We start from the raw sequence: 21,669 nt of genomic DNA, 5'->3' as shown, positions 1-21,669 counted from the left end.
TCACTAACCTTCTTTGTGGCATCTCAGGCATAACATTTCACATGATCATGATAGGGGTATATGTGAGTCGGATTTGCTCGACGAAAATTCCTCTGGGACCGAGGATGACAAGGATGACTGTGATTGGAAAACCATCGAACAAGATTGGACTCGGCATGAAGAGTCTAAGCCATTGACCGCAGAGCCTACAATTACAATAAATCTGGGCGATTCGGAGAATGTTAGAGAAATCAAGATTGGAGCTGGCCTTTCTAAAATCAAGATTAGAAGGATGGTTGACCTTTTAAAAGAATACCAAGATGTGTTCGCGTGGTCATATGCGGATATGCCGGGGTTAGATAGAGAAATTGTAGAGCACGCTCTACCAACTGATCCGAGTATCCCGCCGAAGAAACAAAGGCTCAGAAGAACAAAGCCCGAATTATCCAAGAAGATCGAAGAAGAAGTCATGAAGTTGTTGAAAGTGGGCTTCATAGAAGTGTCGCACTATTCTGACTGGATCGCCAATGTAGTCCCCGTTATGAAGAAGGATGGTCGGGTCAGGGTTTGTATTGACTACCGCGATCTGAATCGAGCAAGTCCGAAGGATGACTTCCCGCTGCCTCACATCGATGTGTTGGTCGACAAAGACCGCGGATTTGAGCTATTTTCTTTTATGGATGGATTTTCTGGCTATAATCAAATTCGGATGAAAGAAGAAGATAAAAGTAAGACCTCCTTCATTACCCCTTGGGGGACCTTTTGTTACAAGGTAATGCCTTTTGGCTTGAAGAATGCCGGAGCAACGTACCAAAGAGCAATGGTCACGCTGTTCCACGATATGATGCATAAGGAGGTGGAGGTCTACGTAGACGATATGATTGCCAAATCCAAACATGGAGAAGACCACATCGAGGTGTTGCGGAGGTTGTTTGACCGACTTCGAAGGTTCAAGCTAAGACTTAACCCCGCCAAATGTATGTTTGGGGCAAAATCTGGGAAACTATTGGGGTTCATGGTCAGTAGTCGAGGCATTGAAATTGACCCGTCAAAGGTTAAGGCCATTTGTGATTTGAAGCCTCCTTCAACTGTCAAAGAGATTCGGAGTTTGCTAGGGAGACTCAACTATGTGGCGAGATTCATTTCTCAATTGTCTGAGACGGCTAAACCTTTTTTCAAGCTCTTGAAGAAAAATGCCAAAGTTAAGTGGGATACTGATTGTCAAGAGGCATTTGAGAAAATAAAACAATATCTTTCTCATTCGCCGGTCCTGGTGCCACCCGTCCCTAGAGTGCCGTTAATACTCTACCTGACTATTCATGATGAGTCGTTGGGGGCCTTGCTAGCTCAGAAGAGACCAAGCGATGACAAAGAATGTGCGGTATACTATCTCAGTAAGAAGTTTACTTCATCCGAAATAAATTACCCCGGAGTTGAAAAAACATGTGCGGCTTTGGTGTGGGTATTACATCGCTTACGCCAATACACACTCCATCATCGGATCCTACTCGTAACTGAGAATGATCCCATCAAATATTTGCTGGAAAAACCTGCGTTGGTCGGAAAGTTAGCAAAGTGGCAAGTTCTAGTGTCCGAATTCGATGTCCACAAGATGACGCAAAATCTATCAAGGGAAGAGCTATAGCCGACATGCTGGAAGAAAACATCGAAAGGTCGGAAGACCATGATCGCCGATCCTATAGAAGAGCGCATTTCAGAGATAGTGGACGATAAGTGGACTATGTACTTCGATGGTGCCGTTAACCTGGCTGGTTCTGGGACTGGAGCAGTTCTTATCTCCCCGACGGGTCAACATCACCCTGTGGCCGCCAAGTTGGCATTTCCTTGTACCAACAATATCTCAGAATACGAGGCTTGCATACTGGGATTGCAATTGGCCGTCGACATGAAAGTTAGGAAGCTGCAGGTTTACGGCGATTCCGCCCTCATCATTCTTTAGACAGAGGGCCAATGGCGAACCCGTGACTCCAAATTGATTCCTTACCACGAATTCCTTGAGGAGTTAATAAAGGAATTTGATGAGATTTCCTTTGAGTATTTACCCCGATCGCAGAATCAGTTTGCCGACGCCCTGGCCACGTTATCATCAATGTTGCAAGTCATGGAAGGGTTAGACATTGAGCCACTGAAAATCGAAATACTGACACGTCCCGCTTACTGTTCGGCGATCGCAGATGAACCTGATGAGAAGCCGTGGTATCACGACATCATGAACTATCTTCAAAGGGGTGAATATCCTCCTGGAAGTGAACTAACAGATCAGAAATACATAAGGAAGCTAGCGTCAAAATTCTTCATTAGTGGCAACGCTCTTTACAAAAGATCCTTTGACTCAATTTTGTTGAAATGCGTCGATGCCAGAGAAGCTAATCAGTTGATGAAGGAAATTCATGAAGGAGAATGCGGTCCGCACATGAACGGTCATCTTTTGGCCAGAAAAATCATGAGACTGGGTTACTTCTGGATGGCTATGGAGGCTGACTGTATTCGGCATGTTCGTTATTGTCATCGGTGCCAAATCTATGCAGATAAAATCAATGTACCGCCAAATGAATTGCGTCAAATGTCCGAGCCATGGCCCTTCTCAATGTGGGGGATCGATATGATTGGGCCAATTAATCCTAAGGCTTCCAATGGACATCGCTTCATCTTGGTAGCCATCGATTACTTCACCAAGTGGATCGAGGCGAACTCATATGCTAATGTCACCGCCAAGAATGTGGCCAAGTTTATTCGCCGTGACATCATCGCTCGTTATGGAGTCCCGGAGGTGATCATCACTGACAATGGCTCAAATCTGAACAACAAGGTTGTAGATGGCTTACTTAACGAGTTTCATATTCGTCACTTGAACTCCTCACCTTACCGTCCACAAATGAATGGGGCTGTAGAGGCAGCCAATAAAAACATAAAGAAGATCTTGTCGAAGACTGCCGACAATTACCGAGACTGGCATGAACGTCTACCTTATGCATTGATGGCGTATCGAACTTCGATCCGCACTTCGACAGGGGCGACTCCTTTCTCGCTCGTTTATGGTATGGAAGCAGTTTTGCCTGTGGAGGTTGAAATTCCTTCATTAAGGATACTCTCACAAGCTGAGCTCTCTGAGGAAGAATGGACTCAACAGAGATATGATCAGTTGAACTTGATCGATGAGAATAGACTAAAGGCTTTATGCCATGGTCAATGTTACCAAAAGCGAGTTGCCAAGTCTTTCAATCGCAAAGTCCGGCCTCGACATTTTAAAACCGCAGATCTCGTACTAAGGAAAGTGTTGTCCATCACACCCGAATTAGGTGGGAAGTTCGCTCCAAATTATGACGGTCCGTATGTCGTTAGAAAGGTTCTACCTGGGGGTGCTTTAATTCTTGTAGAAATGGATGGCCAAGAGTTGCCAAAGCCTGTAAACGCCGATTCGGTGAAAAAGTATTTTCCTTGAATGAAATCCGAGGCCCGAGAACCATTTTCGATGCAATCCGAATCACTGTAAGTTATTCACATCATGCATATCATGCATACATGCATACATGCATACATGCTTACTTTACAGGTCCCAAACAATCCGCAAATTGATCCGCAAATAACTGAACCGTCTTGGCAAGCATCCAACAAGCTAAATGTGAAGGAGGGGGTTACCAAGTCACTAGGCCGCAGGTAAGCACCCTTTTTCTTAATGCCAAAAGAAGGTCGAATGGAAAATTTGCTTTGAACAAAAAAAAAACAACAAAACAGAATAATAAAAGAAAAAAGGTTTTCGGCGAGTTTGAGAAAAGCAAGCATAAAAATAGAAATTGTGAAAATAAATTTTTCACAGAAATTTTGAATGTCATGCTTGTCCAAAGTTGCCTCGATGCTTGGTGGAACGTTCATTTCGAATCAAAATCCCCAATGGAGATCAATCAACTCAGGTGATCTTGACGAAACAAGAGGAAATATGTTAAATATGCCAAGCGAGAAGCACTTAGAATGAAGAAAGGCGAACCATTCCCAAACACGTCCTATAAACACTTTGTAAGTTGGGTGCAAAAACCGTGTTTTAGGACGAGAGATTCATTCGCAAATTGTACATGGATCAAAGTGAAAAGAGGCATTTCTTTCATATATCCTACACACTACAGGTGATCATAGTTAAGCCCATTTGAGCCTTTAAATGTAAAGAATTCACAAAATGTCCCTGTCAAGAACCACCCCACAATGGGGCAAATTTGGAGGTTCTGGTTGACACCATTTGGCGAAGAAGATGGGAAAGACTTCTTTGCTCTTACTTGCATTGATCTTTTGTGATAACTTCAGGTGAGTCCTAATGGAAGCTCAAAGCATCCCAAAGTGAAGAAGAGCGTTTCATTCTCTACCCAAACACTTATGCCCTTTGCTTAGCCAAGTTGAGCCTGAATATTCATTTCTAAAGCCCGAGTGGTGATTATCTCCCTACACTGGGGCAATGCACATGATTTACCAAAGCAACTGGTGCTTGTGTGACAACGTGTGGAAGAATCTCGAAAGTCTTAGGGGCTCAAAATAATCAAAAGAGAAAAAGTCAAGTGAAAACTAGAGGGCATGAAAAAGCAGTGTGCCTGGTAAAAGCAAGGCCAATGCCCATTGTAAAAAAAAAAAAAAAGCATCTCGAGAGGAATTCTTTCGTAAAAAAAAAAAAAAAAAAAAGATGTCGAAAGAAAAATGCTTGCATGAAAGAAAAACCATTGCAAAGGCGAAAGCCATTAGAAAAAGAGCAAAGTTCTTATGTCGAAATGATTTGCCGATCGACTCTCGAGGCGAGTTAAGACGAGATGATATGGTAATGATGCCACGATAATCATCAGTTCTTAAATCTTTTCTGAAAAACTCGAGCCTTTTGAGCCTTTCACCGAACCAATCTTACAACCCTTTCCAAAGTCTCTTCCGATTGGGATGGTTCGAGCAGAAGTTTGGATTTCCAAAGAAGCTACCGCTTGAAGAAGTGGAGGGCAAGGTTATCTTATCTCATCTTAAGGTCTCTTGACTTGTAAACCTGGCGGAGATGCTGATCCACAATAATTGCATTCCTTAGCCGATAATACTCATCCATTGTTGAAGCCGTGACCAAACCTATATTATGGTCCTTTAAAAGTCCTCTTAGATTGGTCAACGTGTACTTATTGCGAATGATTCTCGAAACCTTCGACAGTGGTCATGTGAGGTATACTGAGTGATCAGACCATTTCCCACATTAATGGATGGGATCAAACAGCCTTCTTGAGAGTTGTGAGAAGCCCTTTCCGACTATGGAGCTCTTGTTTGGCATGTTTAACAAGCCCTTTTCACGAGTTAAGATCATTTTGACAAAAGATTTTCTCCTAAGGGAATTTGATGATTAATGACATTCCTCAAGCCTAATGACAATCTTGTGATATTGAATGATATTGACTGTTTTCCAAACAATTGAATTTAGTTTGATTCACTCATGCAATCAACACTTTCTCCGTGAATGCATTCTTTTGATAGTGTCATTCATGACATTCGAATAACATCGATCTCGCCTGGTATGCTTTCCCTATCAGAGCACCTATTATAACATATTCCGTTAGATGTGCAATGGCCATTTCGGAAACTTTTTGCTTGATATATTTACAGTCCAGAATTTTTGCACGGTGAGCTTTCGCAGCCCGAAGCACCTTATCGACTTGGCGAGCTTTCGCAGCCCAGAGTCTTTTTCCTTGCCCGGTGAGATTTCGCAGCCCGGAGCACCTCCACCGACCTGGTGAGCTTTTGCAGCCCAGAGCCTTTTTCCTTGCTCGGCGAGCTTTCGCAGCCCAGAGCACCCCATCGACCTGGCGAGCTTTCGCAGCCCAGAGTCTTTTTCCTTGCCTGGCGAGCTTTCGTAGCCCGGAGCACCCCATCGACCTGGCGAGCTTTCGCAGCCCAGAGTCTGTCTTTTTCCCTGCCCGGTGAGCTTTCGCAGCCCGAAGCACCCCATCAACCTGGCGAGCTTTCGTAGCCCAGAGTTTATTTCTTTATATGGTGAGACTTTATTTAGCCAAAAATCCGTTCTTGCACGGTATGGCTTTGTTTTCGATCAAAGTCCGTTCTTACACGGCACAACCTCTTCATTTAGCCAAAAATCCGTTGTTGCACGGTATGGATTTGTTTTCGATCAAAGTCCGTTCTTACACGGCACAACCTCTTCATGTAGCCACAAATCCGTTCTTACACGGTATGGCTTTGTTTTCGATCAAAGTCCGTTCTTACACGGCACTACCTCTTCATGTAGCCAAAAGTCCGTTCTTACACGGTATGGCGTCCTTTGTTGTTCATAGGGTTTTAGTCCCTAGGCAAAATCTTTGACGTTCATAGGGTTTTAGTCCCTAGGCGTTCCTTCAAGGTGTTGTTCCTATTGCCGTTCATAGGGTTTTAGTCCCTAGACGGGATCTTAGCTGCTCACAGGGTTTTAATCCCTAGGTGGATTTTCCGACGTTTACAGGGTTTTAGTCCCTAAAAGTCATTTTAATTTTGTCCCTAAAAAAAAAATCAACAAAAAAAAAAATCAATCAGCAAAAAAAATCAAAAATCAACAAAACATCCAAAAATAATAATAAAAAAAAATAGATAAAAAAAAAATCAATCATTCCTCATGCTTTAGCCATTGCGCCATCCCATGCCCTCCGCAAAAAAAATTTTTAGGTGTCTCTTGTCTTTGAAAGGAACCTCCGCAAGCTTCCCTTCAAAGAGGGGCAGCTGTTGACACCTAAATTTTTTGCCCAAAAATCATTTTCAAAAAATTGGAGCTTGTTTTTCCACAAAAATATTTTGGAATTATTCTATAAAAAAAAAAAAAACGGAAGAGCAAGGGCCAAGGATTCGAGTGTAGCTAACCGAGACCTGAGGGATCAAATTGCAAATGAACCAGCAAGTTGGGGCCAAAATACAATTTCCAAAAATTGGGGGACCAAATCGCAAAATTTGTAAAATTTGCCCCCAAGCCCTTAAATCATCATTTTTACCCCTAATCAAGCTTGAAATTGAAAACGGGCAAGGTAAAATTGATCAGATCAAGCCAAAAGGACTAAATTGGCTCAAATCGGGCATTCTCGGATAAGAAAGTGGCTAATTTTGAGGGACTTTCCTGCAAACTTGGGCATGGAAAATTGCAAATTCTGATTATCATCTTAAACTAATATACTTCAACTTTCAAACTGATCAAAAATTCCGACCAAATGAATGGATTAAAGCACTTAAATTAGCTTCCAAAAACCGGTCCACGATTTGGTCTCAATTCGAGGCTGCTGAGTAGCCAAATTTGTGGCCCCACCATATCCTACTCAGCCAGCCGATCAGCGTGAACTCTGGCCGAGGTGTGAGACCATCATTAGGAGTGAAAATGGACAAAAATTTGCCAGGGATAAGCTGCTGAAGACACGTGATAATCTCAGTCAAACCTGCTCACTCAACAGCTGCAAATTATGATGATTTTGGAGTCAGAAAGTTGGTGAAGAGACTCAGTTTGCAGGCTTGGTAAGTGGGCAATCACGGGCTAAAAATCGGGTTGGATTTGATGGATAGGATCTCTGAAGCACGTTCTTTTGGGGGATAAAAATAAAGGGATGAGACAAGAGGAGGAGAGTTCACGGTCGTTCCAAAAACTCACCCTCAGACGCAACTCAAACAAAAACATAAACCCAGAAAAGTTCCAGATTGACTTTTGGAGAGGAAAGTGAGATTTTCGTGAACTTCGAGCAAAAATTAGCCAAAACCTTCAACTAGAGAGTGGAACTACATTCAAAGATCTTTCCAACCATAGGTCGAACACCCCAAATGGATGTCGGGAAGCCACCCAAAATCCCCTCGAAAAGCAGCCCATTCTCGGGTCAAGAGAGAATCCCAGAAATGTTGTGAGTGTTGAAGTCAGACGGTTACTGGTGAGGGAAAGTGGGAGTTTTTGAGAGACATGAGGAATATATGAGGATACCTGTGACTTGAAAATTAAACTAGAATACATCTAGTTTGGCTTAGTGTCAAATTAGTCAGAAAAGGAGGTCGTTGATTCTGGTTTTGGAGACCAATAAAAACATTCGTTGTCAGTTCCTTCTTTGCAGATCTCATTTTCCAGTTTGAAGAAGCCTAGTTCCCCGCGCCCTTGGAAGACAGGTTTTTGGTTCCCTCGGCCAAGGGATACTTCAAAGAGAAACTAGGAAGCAAGGTGAGTATCCTACATGTATTTTTGTTCAATTTTGAATATGTTTTAGTTATGAAAAAACCAAGAGAACCAGCCCAGAGAACTGATTTCTGAGGCTGGAATTTTTCTAAGTGTTAGAGCTCCTTCATGAGCTCTAAATGTTTGACTTGCTACTCCTCTTTGCATGCGTTTTCTACCTTCGTGAGCTTGATGAATGTTATACGGGTGTACAAATTAGGCTGAGATCCACTTGGTTTGGTCTTTGAAGCCCCGTGTGAACCATGAGATCGCTTGCAACTTGAGTCAAAAGCCAAGCTAACCCACATTGATTCATGGCTAGTCATTATGAACCATGCATGTATGCTTCTTGGGGGGGTTGTTTCGACGTGTTCGCTTGATCATTCTCCATGATGTTTGTTTCATTTAAAAGTAGATGTTACGTATATTCTCTCAGATGAAGTGATGTTTCCCATAGATCTTGCACGTGATGAGTGTCGGGGCTTAAACCTGGGCATGCAACAGGTTTGCTTGACCTGGGTTTAAACCCAAATTTGCAAAAGCAGCCCGAACCCACATATTGGAGGCCGATTCCAACTTGGTTCTCGTGCGTTTTAGGTTGTGATTTCTAGCTAATCTTGTTCTTTGCATGTGATAATATAACCTTGATACTTTGGTTCCACTTGATATTACACACGGAGTAAGATTGAAGGCCACGAATATGGCTCGAGGAAGCCATTTGGGGCATTTTAATGCACACCAAATGCTAGACGAAATGCCCAAACCAAGTTTCGATCTTGAAACGGTTGATTTGAGCCCGGTTCTCGTAATATTCATATTCTGAGTTGTTTCATGTTCACATAAACCGAGCATAGGCCGATTTAGGGAATTATTATTATTTTAAATAAAAAACGAAAATTAAAAAAAAATAGAAAAATTTCGAAAATCCAAAAATTGGAAATTGGGTTTCAGAATTGCTTTTCTCTCCCTTTTTGTGTGATTAGCGTATGTTTGATTGCTCCTCGCTTGATTCGCACGCTTTGAATTGCATGTTTAATTTAAACTCGCATGTGGTTGATTATGCATGTTAGGTTCATGTAGTGATTGTTGCTTCCCTTAGCTTGGTTAGGAATGAATTTTTTAAACTCCCAGTTAGTGTGAACACGTTAGGTGGTGAATTGAGCAAGATTAGGTACCGAAAGGGCACTAGTTGGTCAATTAGTGTAATCAAGTCCTCGTACCCATTGAATCTCTGGTTCGTAGAATTATAGCATTTCTCCCCTGCTTTGCTTGGGTGTCTAATCGACCCACCAAAAACTGATTAGTGGCGACTCCTAGGTGAAATTGATTTCCATGTTAATAACTTTAACTTAAGTCGCGAATTGGTATGAGCTTGGGAGAGCTCGAGCTAGGTTTAACTTAGTAATCCATTAGCCTAACCCCTTAGGCGGCGGGGCCGGTTTAGGGAGGTCGCGACATCTCCCCGTGGGAAAAATCGGGCCACCGATAGATTTACAGTTAGACTTTACTTATATATATAGCCTTGCCAAATGAATGGCCGCGTCGAAAATGATCCGATCCATATTTACTCATTTAACTCGTTTTGACTCATTTCCATACAATACAATTCTAGTGACCTATGCATAACCCAACCCGTGTTGATAAAATAGACTTCATTATCAATTCTAATCTAGAAAAACTTGTTTTTTATAAATTTTAAAAAATATATGTATTATTAAAACACTGTGGATAATTTTATACAAAAAATTCAGATTTTTTAATATATTACTTCTTTATTTTCTATTTCTTTCTTTCTTGTTTTTTTTTGCTTCTCCATCCAGCGAACCGGCGATGACTGGTGATCATCGACCAGCTGACATCTAGTGACAACCGGCAACCAGCGATCGACAACCGGCGACGACCAGTGACCGCCGACCGGCCAGTGACGACCGGCAACCAGCGCATATCGACATGGCGGCCCCCAAAGCATGTCGGTGCTACTTAGTTGGTTCAACAACATAATGTATAACATACGTCGGGTTTCAAGTTTAGAGGTGGCAAACTTCAATCAAGAAGTGAGTGATACGTTGAACCCTAACCAAACAGTGCGAAAATTAAAGAAAAGAGTACATTGCTTTATCAGAAACCTTATTACATGGCTTTTGAAGTCCATAGCAAGCGTATACTGATGTAGCTGGAGCGTTTCCCTTTCTCCAAGCTCAAACCAAGGGTAAGCCTTTCTCCATCGACGCTGTCTCGTACACTGACCTCCAAAGGAATGAACGTCGCACCCAAACCTTCCACTCTTTCCCTTGATACCCTATAAGCCGACACAAGAGGTCCGTCGTCTTCACATCTGCATACATTCCAAATGATTCGTGCATGCCGGCTAAGTCGATAAGAATGAAATATGACCTATTCTAGTGTTGCTCATAGGATAGAATGAACTTTTCTTGTGGAGTTGAAGAAAAATTAGGACTAACCTTCTGGGGAGGATCCATAAGAACGATTATTTGGAGAGTCATCCAGAAATATTGGATCATCTTTTCATTAATTTTACCTAAAACCGACAAAGGGAAACAAACCACAATTTTGAAAAATATAGTATCATTCCATCTACTGAAATGCATAGAACAACGACGGATGACTGCCATACATAAACACCTGGGGATCAGAAGCTGAGAAAAGCACAGGTGATGCTGTATGAAAAACAGCTTCGCATCCATTGATGGCCGAGTCGAAGGACCCTTCTTCCTGCAAATCGGCTTTGCATAAATGTAGTCTCCCCTTAGCACCTTCAAGAGCTCGAAGGTGTTGCGTCTTCATCGGATCATCTGTTTGTGCACGTGCAACAACAGGAAGTAGATTTGGTGTATAGAACCTCAGAGTCAAATTTACAATACAATGACAGATAAGAGTGAAATTATTAGGTTGTGATGCTGGATTTGCACTAGATTCAGCTTGAGAGGCAACGTATGACCAAAACTAAACATTCAAGCCAATTGGTTCAGGTTCCACGAGAGACTTAGGTATGTGTAGGGAGTGGACAATGGATGATGATATTATGTCATAGGCACATGAAGCATCAACAGCCACTAGGTAGTAGGTACTCGCTTTGGCGTGCATACGAGCCCTTACACATACCCAGACGCGTATATGTATGTGTGAGTTAATCCGAAAGGTAAGAAATGATTAGAAAAGGAATATGTATAATGTTTCAACTAAGATATCGGTGAACCATTACCGCGTTACTGCTAAAATGAACAGACCGATAGAGGATTCGAAAGTTCAAGAGGGTAAACAGAATAGAGCATGAAATGAAGTTGTAAAGACTTACCGGGATCTTGTACAGTCGCTTTGACTGTGTAGCCACGCTGAAGCAACGACTTGACAAGCCAAGATGCGATGTAACCGGTCCCTCCGGTCACGCACAGCACCTTGTCCGCTGTACTCATCTCACCTCTCCTTGGAGTTCAAACCTTGAAACGGGCCATCGGAGGGATTATAGTTTAGAGTGAGTGCAACACATACATAAGGGAAAAAGGATTCTCTTTCATGACGTGTAGAATACAATAAAATTTTGCAAACCGTCAAAGGTCATTTAACGGACAAACGTGTTTGATGACCGATGAGGCATTGACTTTATATGCTTGTTTTAAATCTACGATTAGAACGCATGGGTTGGGAAACTTTTAATGACCACCAAATCTTTTATTCTAAACTTAGAACTGGTTATATTGAGGTCAGGGAAATGATAATATAAGTGTCATAACTTTTATGCGGCGCTCACTTTAGTACGAAAACTTTTCGAAGGATCATTTGACTGTCACATTGGTGGAAAAAAACGATAATTTAAGTGCCTTTGGCAACATATTCAAACAAAGAATCACATGTGTCTGTTAGGATGAACGTATGAGTTGTGTTAGAGAAATCCAACATCGGAGAATTGTTGTGATGTGAAGCAGTTAATATATCTTAGTTGGCTCGTAACTCATTAGTTTAAGCTTTCGAGTGAAGCTGGGTCAAATTGGATATTTTAACAGACTCGGACTTGAATTCCCTCTTGTTGATCTCCCCAACCCAAGCAAAAGATATTGGGCTTCTCCTGCTCGCTCCCAACAATGACTTTTAGAATGAATTTTTAAGTCCGACATGGTATTTTTAATAATAAATATTAAGTCCAGAGTTGACATTGGACGTGGTGATTGGGCGTCCAAAAACCTTGAAGAAATCGATTCTCTCTCTTCCTAGAATTTTCTCACATTTCTTTTCTCTGTTCCTTTTCTACCTCTTGTTTTCTTCACCATAGCCACCGCTAAAACTAGGACACCACGACCTCCAATAGACAGATTTGGCCACCGACGAATGAACGGTTTTCGGAGAAAGTAACGAGCTCCACGATCACCACATCCGCTCAATCGTGGACGGTCAATATCGCCGAAAAAAGGGATGGACTTTGCCTTTCAATCTCTCTTGGCTCACCATGTGGATTTAGTGAGTCCCTTTCGTATTGTCAATTCTTTTTAGCTTCCAAATTTCTGCCTCAATAGCTTTCGATAGTACGCAAGCATGGTAAAGAAGACTGATTCGAGCCATTCAAAACACAGACAACGAATTTAATATTGCCCCAATTCCTATATCTAGGGTTAGGGTTTGAAGAACGTTTTGGATTTAGCCCCAATTCATTAATTTGAGGCAAACAAATGGCCAAAGTGACGTCATTTCGCACTATTTTTGCTGGCGAGCCAAGTCGAACGGTTTATATCAAAATATTGCTTGGATTTTCCAGCCACAAAAATCGTGTGATTGCACTAAAGCGGTGATTGATTTTTTACCAAAATTCCACTTAAGTGATCAATCGAAAAGTTTTGGCACTAAAATTAGCTCCGTCAAAAAGTTATGGCACTTGTGGTAACCTAGGTCTATTATCATGTTTATATTCAATACAATCTAATAAGTCATTTAAAGCTAGGATCTTCCAGAGGTCTAATAGACAATTTATGCTACGTTGGCCTTTGTTTCGTTATTATTTTGGGATTTTGTTAAGGTATCTAACATTACTTGTATACGAAATTTATATTCTATTGATGTACATATGGTCTTTTTCACATATTGTCCGAATCTTTTGAGTTGAACTTCTTAATGTAGCATGAGAGCCAGGTTCTCCTTTATTTCGCACATGTAGCCCCCTGTAAAAAAGAATGGTTTACTGAAAACAAAGAGTGGTGTTGATCAAACGGTAAAAAAAAACTCAACCGAGAATAGGAGATAGCAAAAACTTATAAGCCAACTCTCCTTCTGCAAGTACTAAGTTGTTGGAATCGGATTGAAATTCCAAAGTTAGGTTTATATGGACAATATGAGCCATGCAATTGCTATCTTCTCAGTATTGAATTTATGGATGAAAAGAGTGATTTCGATACTAAGATATTATAATCTAAGAAAGTGACTACACAACCTCCCACTTCAAAATAAAGAACTTGTTTATCTAATTACCGATCGTCTTTGGTGATAATTTTTCTTAAAGCAAGAAGGGAGTTGGAGTGCACGTACGAATTGCCTTCCCCCGGCGCTTCTCCCGGGTGCCCCTTTGCAGTATCCTAAATTGCGATTGCAAAGTGAAGAACACTGTATCAATTATTTGAGGTTTGTTGACGAAGAGAAAAGGAAATTAATGGAGACAGTAGGAGAGTGGAATTGAGGAAAGTTCATTTAATTGATTTTTTTCTTCAAAAAGCATAGCACATAGATTTTTACGACCATAATTTTTTAATAGAAATTGCCATCCATTTTGAAAATAAAAAAGTTCGAGGTAATTTGATGATTCATTACTAAAGAGATTAAACTGACAAATCTTTTTTCAAACACACTACGTAATATTTAGGTTGTCTTATGACTTGCTTTTTTTAACTTGATTGCTATAATAACATGCTAAAATGAAATGGAGTTTTAATCAATTTAACAAAAAGTATCATAATTCAACTACCCTAATTCAATGATGACGTTATAATCAATTTAATGGAAAGTATCACAATTCAACTACCCTCATTCAATTTAATGAAAAGTATCATAAATTGACAAAACTTTAATTAATCTTATTTCTACCCAATCTATTGACATTTCATGGCACTCCAACTACCCTAATTCAATAGTGGAAGCTAGATAAAAAAACAATACATGATGCACATGATCTCTTAACAACAAGACATCGCTTGTTCTGAAAGTGAAATATATTTATTGATGGCGTATGAAGCACTTACTATGGATGTTTTTTTTATTTGGTTATGCAATTTGTAGTTAATTTAAATTATATTCATTAACTGATAAGTTAATTTAAAATAAGGCTGTTTATAAGGATAAGCAACTAGGCCATTCAATCGGGAGCTAAATCAGAAGGCCGATTCACATGGGGACCAATTTGATTTCTAGGTAAAAAATTTGGGAACTGGCCTTCACCAATTCAATTCTCAATTTTATACCGTGAATCAGTCAGTTCTACCCAAGAACCGGCCTTATAAGTTAAAATCAAATCTTAAGTTAAGTTTCTTACACACTTTCTCATTTCTCATTAAAGTCAACATGATATGTAAAAATAATTAAGGTTATTAAACTTCATGTCTTTGCTATAAATAAAAATGAAACAGAAAAAATAAGCAGGCCGGTTCTTAGGCCGATTTTCGAAGCTGCCGAATCTGGAGATCGTGGAACAATGGGTTGACATCTTTTGAGATGAACGTGATTAAGGGATGGAAACAGACTTTGATAGGAAATTAAAAGTTTAAAACGCTCTCTGCACAATTGCCTAGGAAATGTTAATTTATATTAATAATATAAGGAAATGGAGGGAAAATGGAGCAACAAGTCGTGCAAAACTAACACTTGTCTAGGAAAATGTTTCTATGGGTCCTACGAAGATTTAAAAATGAAAAGAACTGTTGCCATAGCACTGCCCTTTTCTTTTTTTCTTTTTTTTTTAAGATTGAGATGTTGACATATCGAAATTTAACATCATCTATTTATCTTTATTTTTTCAGGTACATGCTAAAGTTGGTTGTTAATGACAACAATAGAAAAGCATACCTCGGATTGTTTGAAACAAAGGAAAAAAAAACATTGGTCACTATGTACATGAGTTTGCCAAATTAAAAAAAATATATATGGAAAAGATTGAATGAGAACCAAAATTATTTAGAATAAGTTAAGTATACTTTTCTCCAGAATCATAATTTTTTTTCAAAATATACTAAATTGAATAATAAATAAATCAGTGCACAAAAAAATGTCGAAGTTAAGAAGAAAGTGAAAATTAGATATGCTACTAACGAGCTGGTTGAGGACGAGAACCCCACGTACACTGTCGCCTTGATGATCAGCAAGAGATCAATGGAAAGAGATAAAAGGGGGGTCTTCGGTTTCTCAACATTGCTAGGAGTAGGAGCTAATGTGACATTGACGTCGATTGCAGCGTGATCATCATTGACGTCACCGAATTCAAGGTTTTGGATTGTGTCAAATTCTCTATCAGGTCTGACAAAAAAAAAACTTCTCTATCAGGAGCTAAAAGCGAATTGGTAACCACGCAGAGGTGGATACACCCAAATCACATTGAAGAAGAACGTTGCGGAGAAAGAATAGACAGATCTACTGGATGAGTTCTTGAACTTGATTGGGTCAGGGTATAGAAGGCTTGACTCTGCTTCTGTTTGGCTGCGTTGGTTACTTTGAGGAGGCCATTGCCAGTGAATGCAGCTAAACCATATAGGTTGAGATTGACCGACTGGAGACGTTGAAATTGCTAGTATCGTGAGCTAGAACAAAGTTCGCCGTGGAGAAACCGCCAGATCAATCACGAAGAACATGCCCAGAAGCTGGAGAAATTCACTGAATGCACTACTCAAAAGATATTTTTGAATTTCCCGGGGTCAAATTGAATCTAATGCAATTTCAGCTATCGGTATCCTGACTTGCGTCACTATATTCCCAATGAATAAAAATTCACATGTCAATGGTGCATATATATTAGGGACCCGACTGTTAAATCATGCAAGAATTCAAACAAACAGGTAATAATCCTCATATAAGGTGGACTTGCTCTTATACTTTGGAGGTGGACCAAAAGGGGAAACCTAAAAAGAAGGCAATTTAGGCTAATGTGGACATTCCCAAGAACACGTAAGAATATACTGCAGAAATTGGTTCGATCAACAGAATCTTAACTTACAGTTTACATATACTTGCAGAGTCGCAAACCACGAATACTTGATGCATGAGAACACTAGTTTGACAATTACTTCGATCTATGAAATGTGCTTTTTATTTATATAACAAGCTTAAGACTCATCTTCCACCAGAGAGGAGAGAATTTGTGACGGAAGATGTTGCGAAAGGCGGATTAGACATGGTAGACTTAAGTCACCTTCATGATATGCAAATGTCAATCCGCTTTTTGAAATACCAAGAGATGATAACTCCTGCATTGCGAGATCCCCTTCCAAGTACTGCACTACATTGGCTCAGAATGGGAGCACAACAATCCGAGTTGCAACACTAGCTCCACCTCCTTCGCCACAAAGTCCACACCTAAATTCGGATCTCTTGACTCTAGAATGTCACCCTTATCCCAGCAAGAAAACACCCAATCCACCAATATCACGTCCTCCTCCACCCGAGCCTCGATGGGCCTTCTACCACAAGCAACCTCGAGCAAAAATGCCCCAAACGCGAAAACATCCATGCTCGTAGTGGCCCTAGCGGTTCGAGTGTTCTCCGGGGCCAGATATCCAAGAGTTCCCACCACATGGGTGGTTTGACAATCTGTATCGTGATCGTATAGTCTTGCAAGCCCGAAATCTCTTAACCTCCCATTTAGTTCTAAATCAAGCAAGATGTTGCTAGCTTTGATATCCCTGTGAATCACTACTTGTTCCCATCCTTCATGGAGATAAGAGACTCCATATGCAACACCTTTGATCACTCTAAATCTTTGGCTCCAATTGAGGGTCACCTTTGGTTGGTTATAGAGGTACTTGTCTAGGCTTCCATTTGGCATATAGTCATAAACCAACAGCAGCTCACCCTTCCGACGGCAGTATCCGAGAAGCGTCACAATGTTCCAATGACGAAGCTGACCAATACTAACAATCTCAGCGATGAACTCTCTCGTCTCTTGCCTCGATTCATGAGAAACCCTCTTCACCGCAATCTCAGTTTTTGAGGTGGGTAATACCCCTTTATAAACTTTACCAAATCCACCTGCTCCTGATCCCTGAACCCCTTTGTGGAAACATAGAGATCTTTATACTTGAACCTCTGCAGACTGTAGTCGCGTCCCCAATCCTCGAGAACCTCTGCAAATTTCCTTCTGTTTCTTATTGTATAAGCCACAGCAAAGACTAGTATTGACAGAAAGAACAAACATAAGAAAGGCAGTCCAGTAGTGAGAGGAATGGATTTCTGCTTCTTTTTCATATGGGGTAATCTAGGAAGTTGAGACAAATCAAGCCTTTGAGCTTGTCCATTTCCCTTTAAGCTCCATCCGTGGAAATAATTAGAAGCTAAGAGCAAGCCGGTTGAGGAAGAGAACCCAACGTGCATGGTCCCCTTGAAGATCGTCGAGAGATTGAAGGACAGAGACAAAAGGGGAGTGGTCGGTTTGTCGACATTGACCGGAGCTACTGTGACCCCTGATTTGTTTCTGCACACCATCATAATGCACCCAAACTTGCATCGCTTTACCACTACTCAGATTCAAGTTTCTGAAGCCTTGAATGTTGTTTTCAGTGTATCCAGCAGGGGAAGATTTGACAGAGACCAGCCCATTGACATCGATCCCGACATGGTTGTCGTTGATATCATGGATTCCGTTGTTCTGAATCGTGTCAAATTCCACCGCAAAAATGTGGTTCGTGGCATTGCCATCGTTTGTTTCGTTGAAGAGACCAAAGTAATAACTAGGCCGAGCTCCGGGAAATTCTCTACGAGGAGCTATCACGACGATGAACCCAGGACCGCCCAGAGCTGGATATTCGGGAATTATAGCGAAGACGAATGTGGTGGAGAACGAGTGGACAGCACCATCGGATGAATTCTTGAACGTGATGGGGTCCGGGTAGAAGGCATGACTCACCTTCTGTTTGGTCCCATTGGTCAACTTCAGGAGACCATTGCCAGTGAGTACAGCTAAACCATCGAGGCTCAGATTCGCAGGCCGGAAACTATTGCACGTGAAATCACCGATTTTGTGAGTCGGTGCGGTATTTGCCAGGAGAGAAACCACTAGTACAATTATTAAAAATATGTCTCGAGTTTGAGTATCAAGCGAAAATCTGAATTTAAAAAAAAAATCAATGGCCAAGTTTCGGAAATTAGCTTTCCGAATATGCGTCTGAGTCTTGGGCGTGAAATAGGAAAGTCCAACTTGGACTCTGTTGGGAATATACGGAAATCAATTTCCGTGTGGACTCTGGCTTCTTATTTCCATGAATAAGTCCCCAAGTGTTTGTTGGACTTTGACCGTGAAAAGTTGGCTTCTGGGGTTTGCTGATTGGTCAGAGACAAGAAAGAAATAAAAAGATAAGAATTATCCTTCCTTGATGAAGTCGGCAAAGAAGAAGGGGCTCACATTTATATGCATATAAATATTCGGATAGAGGAGTCCTGATGCACGATTGTTGAAAAAGAGCAGAGTGTTTTTCGTGAAGCCTATGTCCAGAGCAAGAGAGAAAAGTCTTGAAGCGCCGTTGCGACCGAAAGCTTGGCATGGATTATTTACCGTGGAATTACATCAATAGTTTAGTGTTCAAGCCAAGTAAAGCTTGTGGTAAGATTTGTGTATAATTTTTTCGCGAGATTGAGAGATTATTTTGTGAGGAATTGTGGAACTAAACACTACGTGGGTTATTGAGTATAATTGGGGCTTGGAAAACACTTAGAGTGTTTGAGTGACTCGAGTGTGGTTGTAATCTCTACTGTATCGCTTGATCTATAGTGGAATTCCGTGTAGAATTCCGTACTGATCTCCCCGTGGACGTAGGTCACCACAACCAAACCACGTAAATCTAGTGTCCAATTTATTTTCTTATTCTGTCAAATTTATTGTTCGATCGCTTGGCTTCCGCAACAACAATTATGAATTGAGAGAGGCCGAAGAAATCAGCCAAACACACTGCTCTGGTGAGATAATTCGAAGTTCCTATAATGATCCAAACGATTTGCAGCAGCATGGAATCGACTCTCGTGCAATTTCAATTATCAGCGTCCCAACTTGTGCACCGCTAACAAACATACAACTGGCCTTTCGGATGATGAACCCTCTATTGTATGATTAACTGATTGCTTCGAGTCTTATTAGCAACTTATTAGGGAGGAAATGATAACCATTCTGTTCCAGAAATCAATTTAAGGCCAAAAATTGATTTTTCTATTTATATTCCATGGACAAGCTTTTAAGTCAAAATACGCGTTTGATAACGACACAAAATTTCTGTTTCTGAAATAGAAATTCATTTGATAACGACACAAAATTTCTCCCTAACGAGTGACCAGCAGGCGGGAGGCGGCGAACGGCGAGCGGCAGCAGGAGGAGGCTCGCAATGGGAGGCGGGTGGCGGCGGGAGGTGGCCGGCAGCGGAGGACGACGATGGGAGGCGGCCGGCGGGCGGGCAGCAACAAGAGGTGGCCGATTTTGGGCGGCAGCGATCGACGGTGGAAGGTGGTTGGCGTTGAGCGGCGAGGTAGATGGCTGGCGGAGAGAGATGGCGGTGGGAGGCGGACGACGACGGCGGACGGCAGGAGGCGGAGGACGACGGCCGACGGGCGACGAGCGGCAAGAGGCGGGGGTGGGAGGCGACCGGCGACAACGGCGAGCAGCGGGTGGGCGGCCGGCAAGTAGCAAGGGCAAACGATTAGAAGAGTTTTTATTTCCGATTTCTGTTTCAGAAATAGAAAAGTATAAAATTTTTACTTCTAATTTCTGTTCCAAACCTATTTCCGGAGTACAAATTTGTTTCAAAAATAGAAAAATGATATTGCATTACCAAACGGATTTTTGTTGTAAACATGTTCTCAAGAACAGAAAAATAGAAAAACACAAACAGAATGATTATCATTCACGCATTAAAGTTCCAATGTAATCTACCCGTCTCTGTACACCATTTAAGACATTTCATTAAATGGCCGAACTAGACGAAGGCATCCATCAACGTGAGTTGATGTTTCGCCCTGTTCGGGAGGTCATCGACAAGTCAATGACCGATGGTGTATGATGAAGGACAATGCCCCCACAAATTTCCAGTGTGTTTAATATCATGTATGACTCTTCTACGATGCTTTGAATGTTAGTAAATAGAGTAGGAAAGCCTAATAATTCCATCTCAGAGAACGACCCGAAATTTGGTGTGTTAAGTTGCGCGTGCAAAAGATCCCATATCAGAGTTTCGATGTACTTTGAAAGAAATTAATGTAACCTAATTGACTTAGGACTCATTGTAGCTTTTGAGTAAATGCAAATATAACTTGATATATTAATACAAAATGATACTTGAATTTAATAATTTAATTGGTCATCAATCACCCTCTATTGAACTTTAATTACTATTTGAAATCATTGAGTGCTTTTCTATCACAAACTTACAAAATTTTATGTAACAGGATGAAACCCTCATAGTGATGCTAAGAAGGTTAATTATGTTGGTCGCCCTCCCCCACCCTTATTATCCAGAACAAAAAACCAAAGTCCACAGCTTTAAAGTTTCTTTTAATAAGTTTCTGGGTGTTCTCTATATCAAACACGTATTACTTTTTACAGCTGATTTTAATCTCAAATTATCACTAAAAAATACATAAAATTCCACGTGGATTGTTAAGCTTGTGATGATATGGCAAAACAAAATAGATAAAATATCTTATTTCCTAAAATTGAATTTAAATTAGTCATCTATCGACTAATTAACTTTCTTTTCCATATTAATTTCATTTTTATCACTCTCTCCACGTAAATTTAAATTTGTTTTCTTCTTTCCTTTAACACACACACATATGCAGTTTTGCTAGTTATTGGAGAAAAGAATTTTACTTCTTCCAAATTGTTCCTCAGATATATAACGAAATGAAATTTTGATGGACTTGTACAAAAGCTCTAAGCAACGTTAAATTATTAATTCGACAAAAAAAAACAAAGGTTAAATTATTAATGCTTTTATGAGAATAGACTAATCAACTGCCACTTAGAACTTTCAACCTCTGCTCTATGGCCATCTCTTTATCTATTTCTTTATTAATATTTTCCCACTTTTACCTAGCAATTTTATGGTCCACAAACTAGGGCCAAAATTGACATCCATCGGCGAATTCACCGCTCACCATATTCCACGTTAGACATTCTCATTTAAGTACATCATAACTATACAATGACCACTATGATCATGCCATAACCTTTTTAAGTGAACGTATCGAAAAAGGGGAAAAGTTTATCCAATCTATCGTAAAATTATTAGACGAATGTCAATTCGGTTTAAAGTTTT

General features: G+C 40.7%; 1 protein-coding gene and 1 pseudogene across 1 annotated transcript; both read right to left on the bottom strand.

Annotated features, from left to right (window-relative positions):
• Positions 1-10,300: 10,300 nt before the first annotated feature.
• Positions 10,301-11,604, bottom strand: LOC130138936 (phenylacetaldehyde reductase-like). Its single transcript, XM_056314542.1, has 3 exons — positions 11,487-11,604; positions 10,806-10,983; positions 10,301-10,505 (listed from the first exon to the last, which is right to left on the bottom strand). The coding sequence occupies exons 1-3, from the start codon at positions 11,602-11,604 to the stop codon at positions 10,301-10,303; spliced, it is 501 nt and encodes a 166-aa protein (XP_056170517.1).
• A 4,717-nt stretch (positions 11,605-16,321) lies between these two features.
• LOC115669215 (L-type lectin-domain containing receptor kinase IV.1-like) lies at positions 16,322-20,208 on the bottom strand (annotated as a pseudogene).
• Positions 20,209-21,669: the final 1,461 nt, after the last annotated feature.

This window comes from Syzygium oleosum, unplaced genomic scaffold (assembly GCF_021117445.2).
Source record: "Syzygium oleosum isolate NSW1041296 unplaced genomic scaffold, Sole_v2.1 Sole_v2.09, whole genome shotgun sequence".
NCBI lineage: Eukaryota > Viridiplantae > Streptophyta > Magnoliopsida > Myrtales > Myrtaceae > Syzygium > Syzygium oleosum.
The sequence above is the reverse complement of the archived record's forward strand: the minus strand, read 5'-3'. Positions and strand labels throughout refer to the sequence as shown.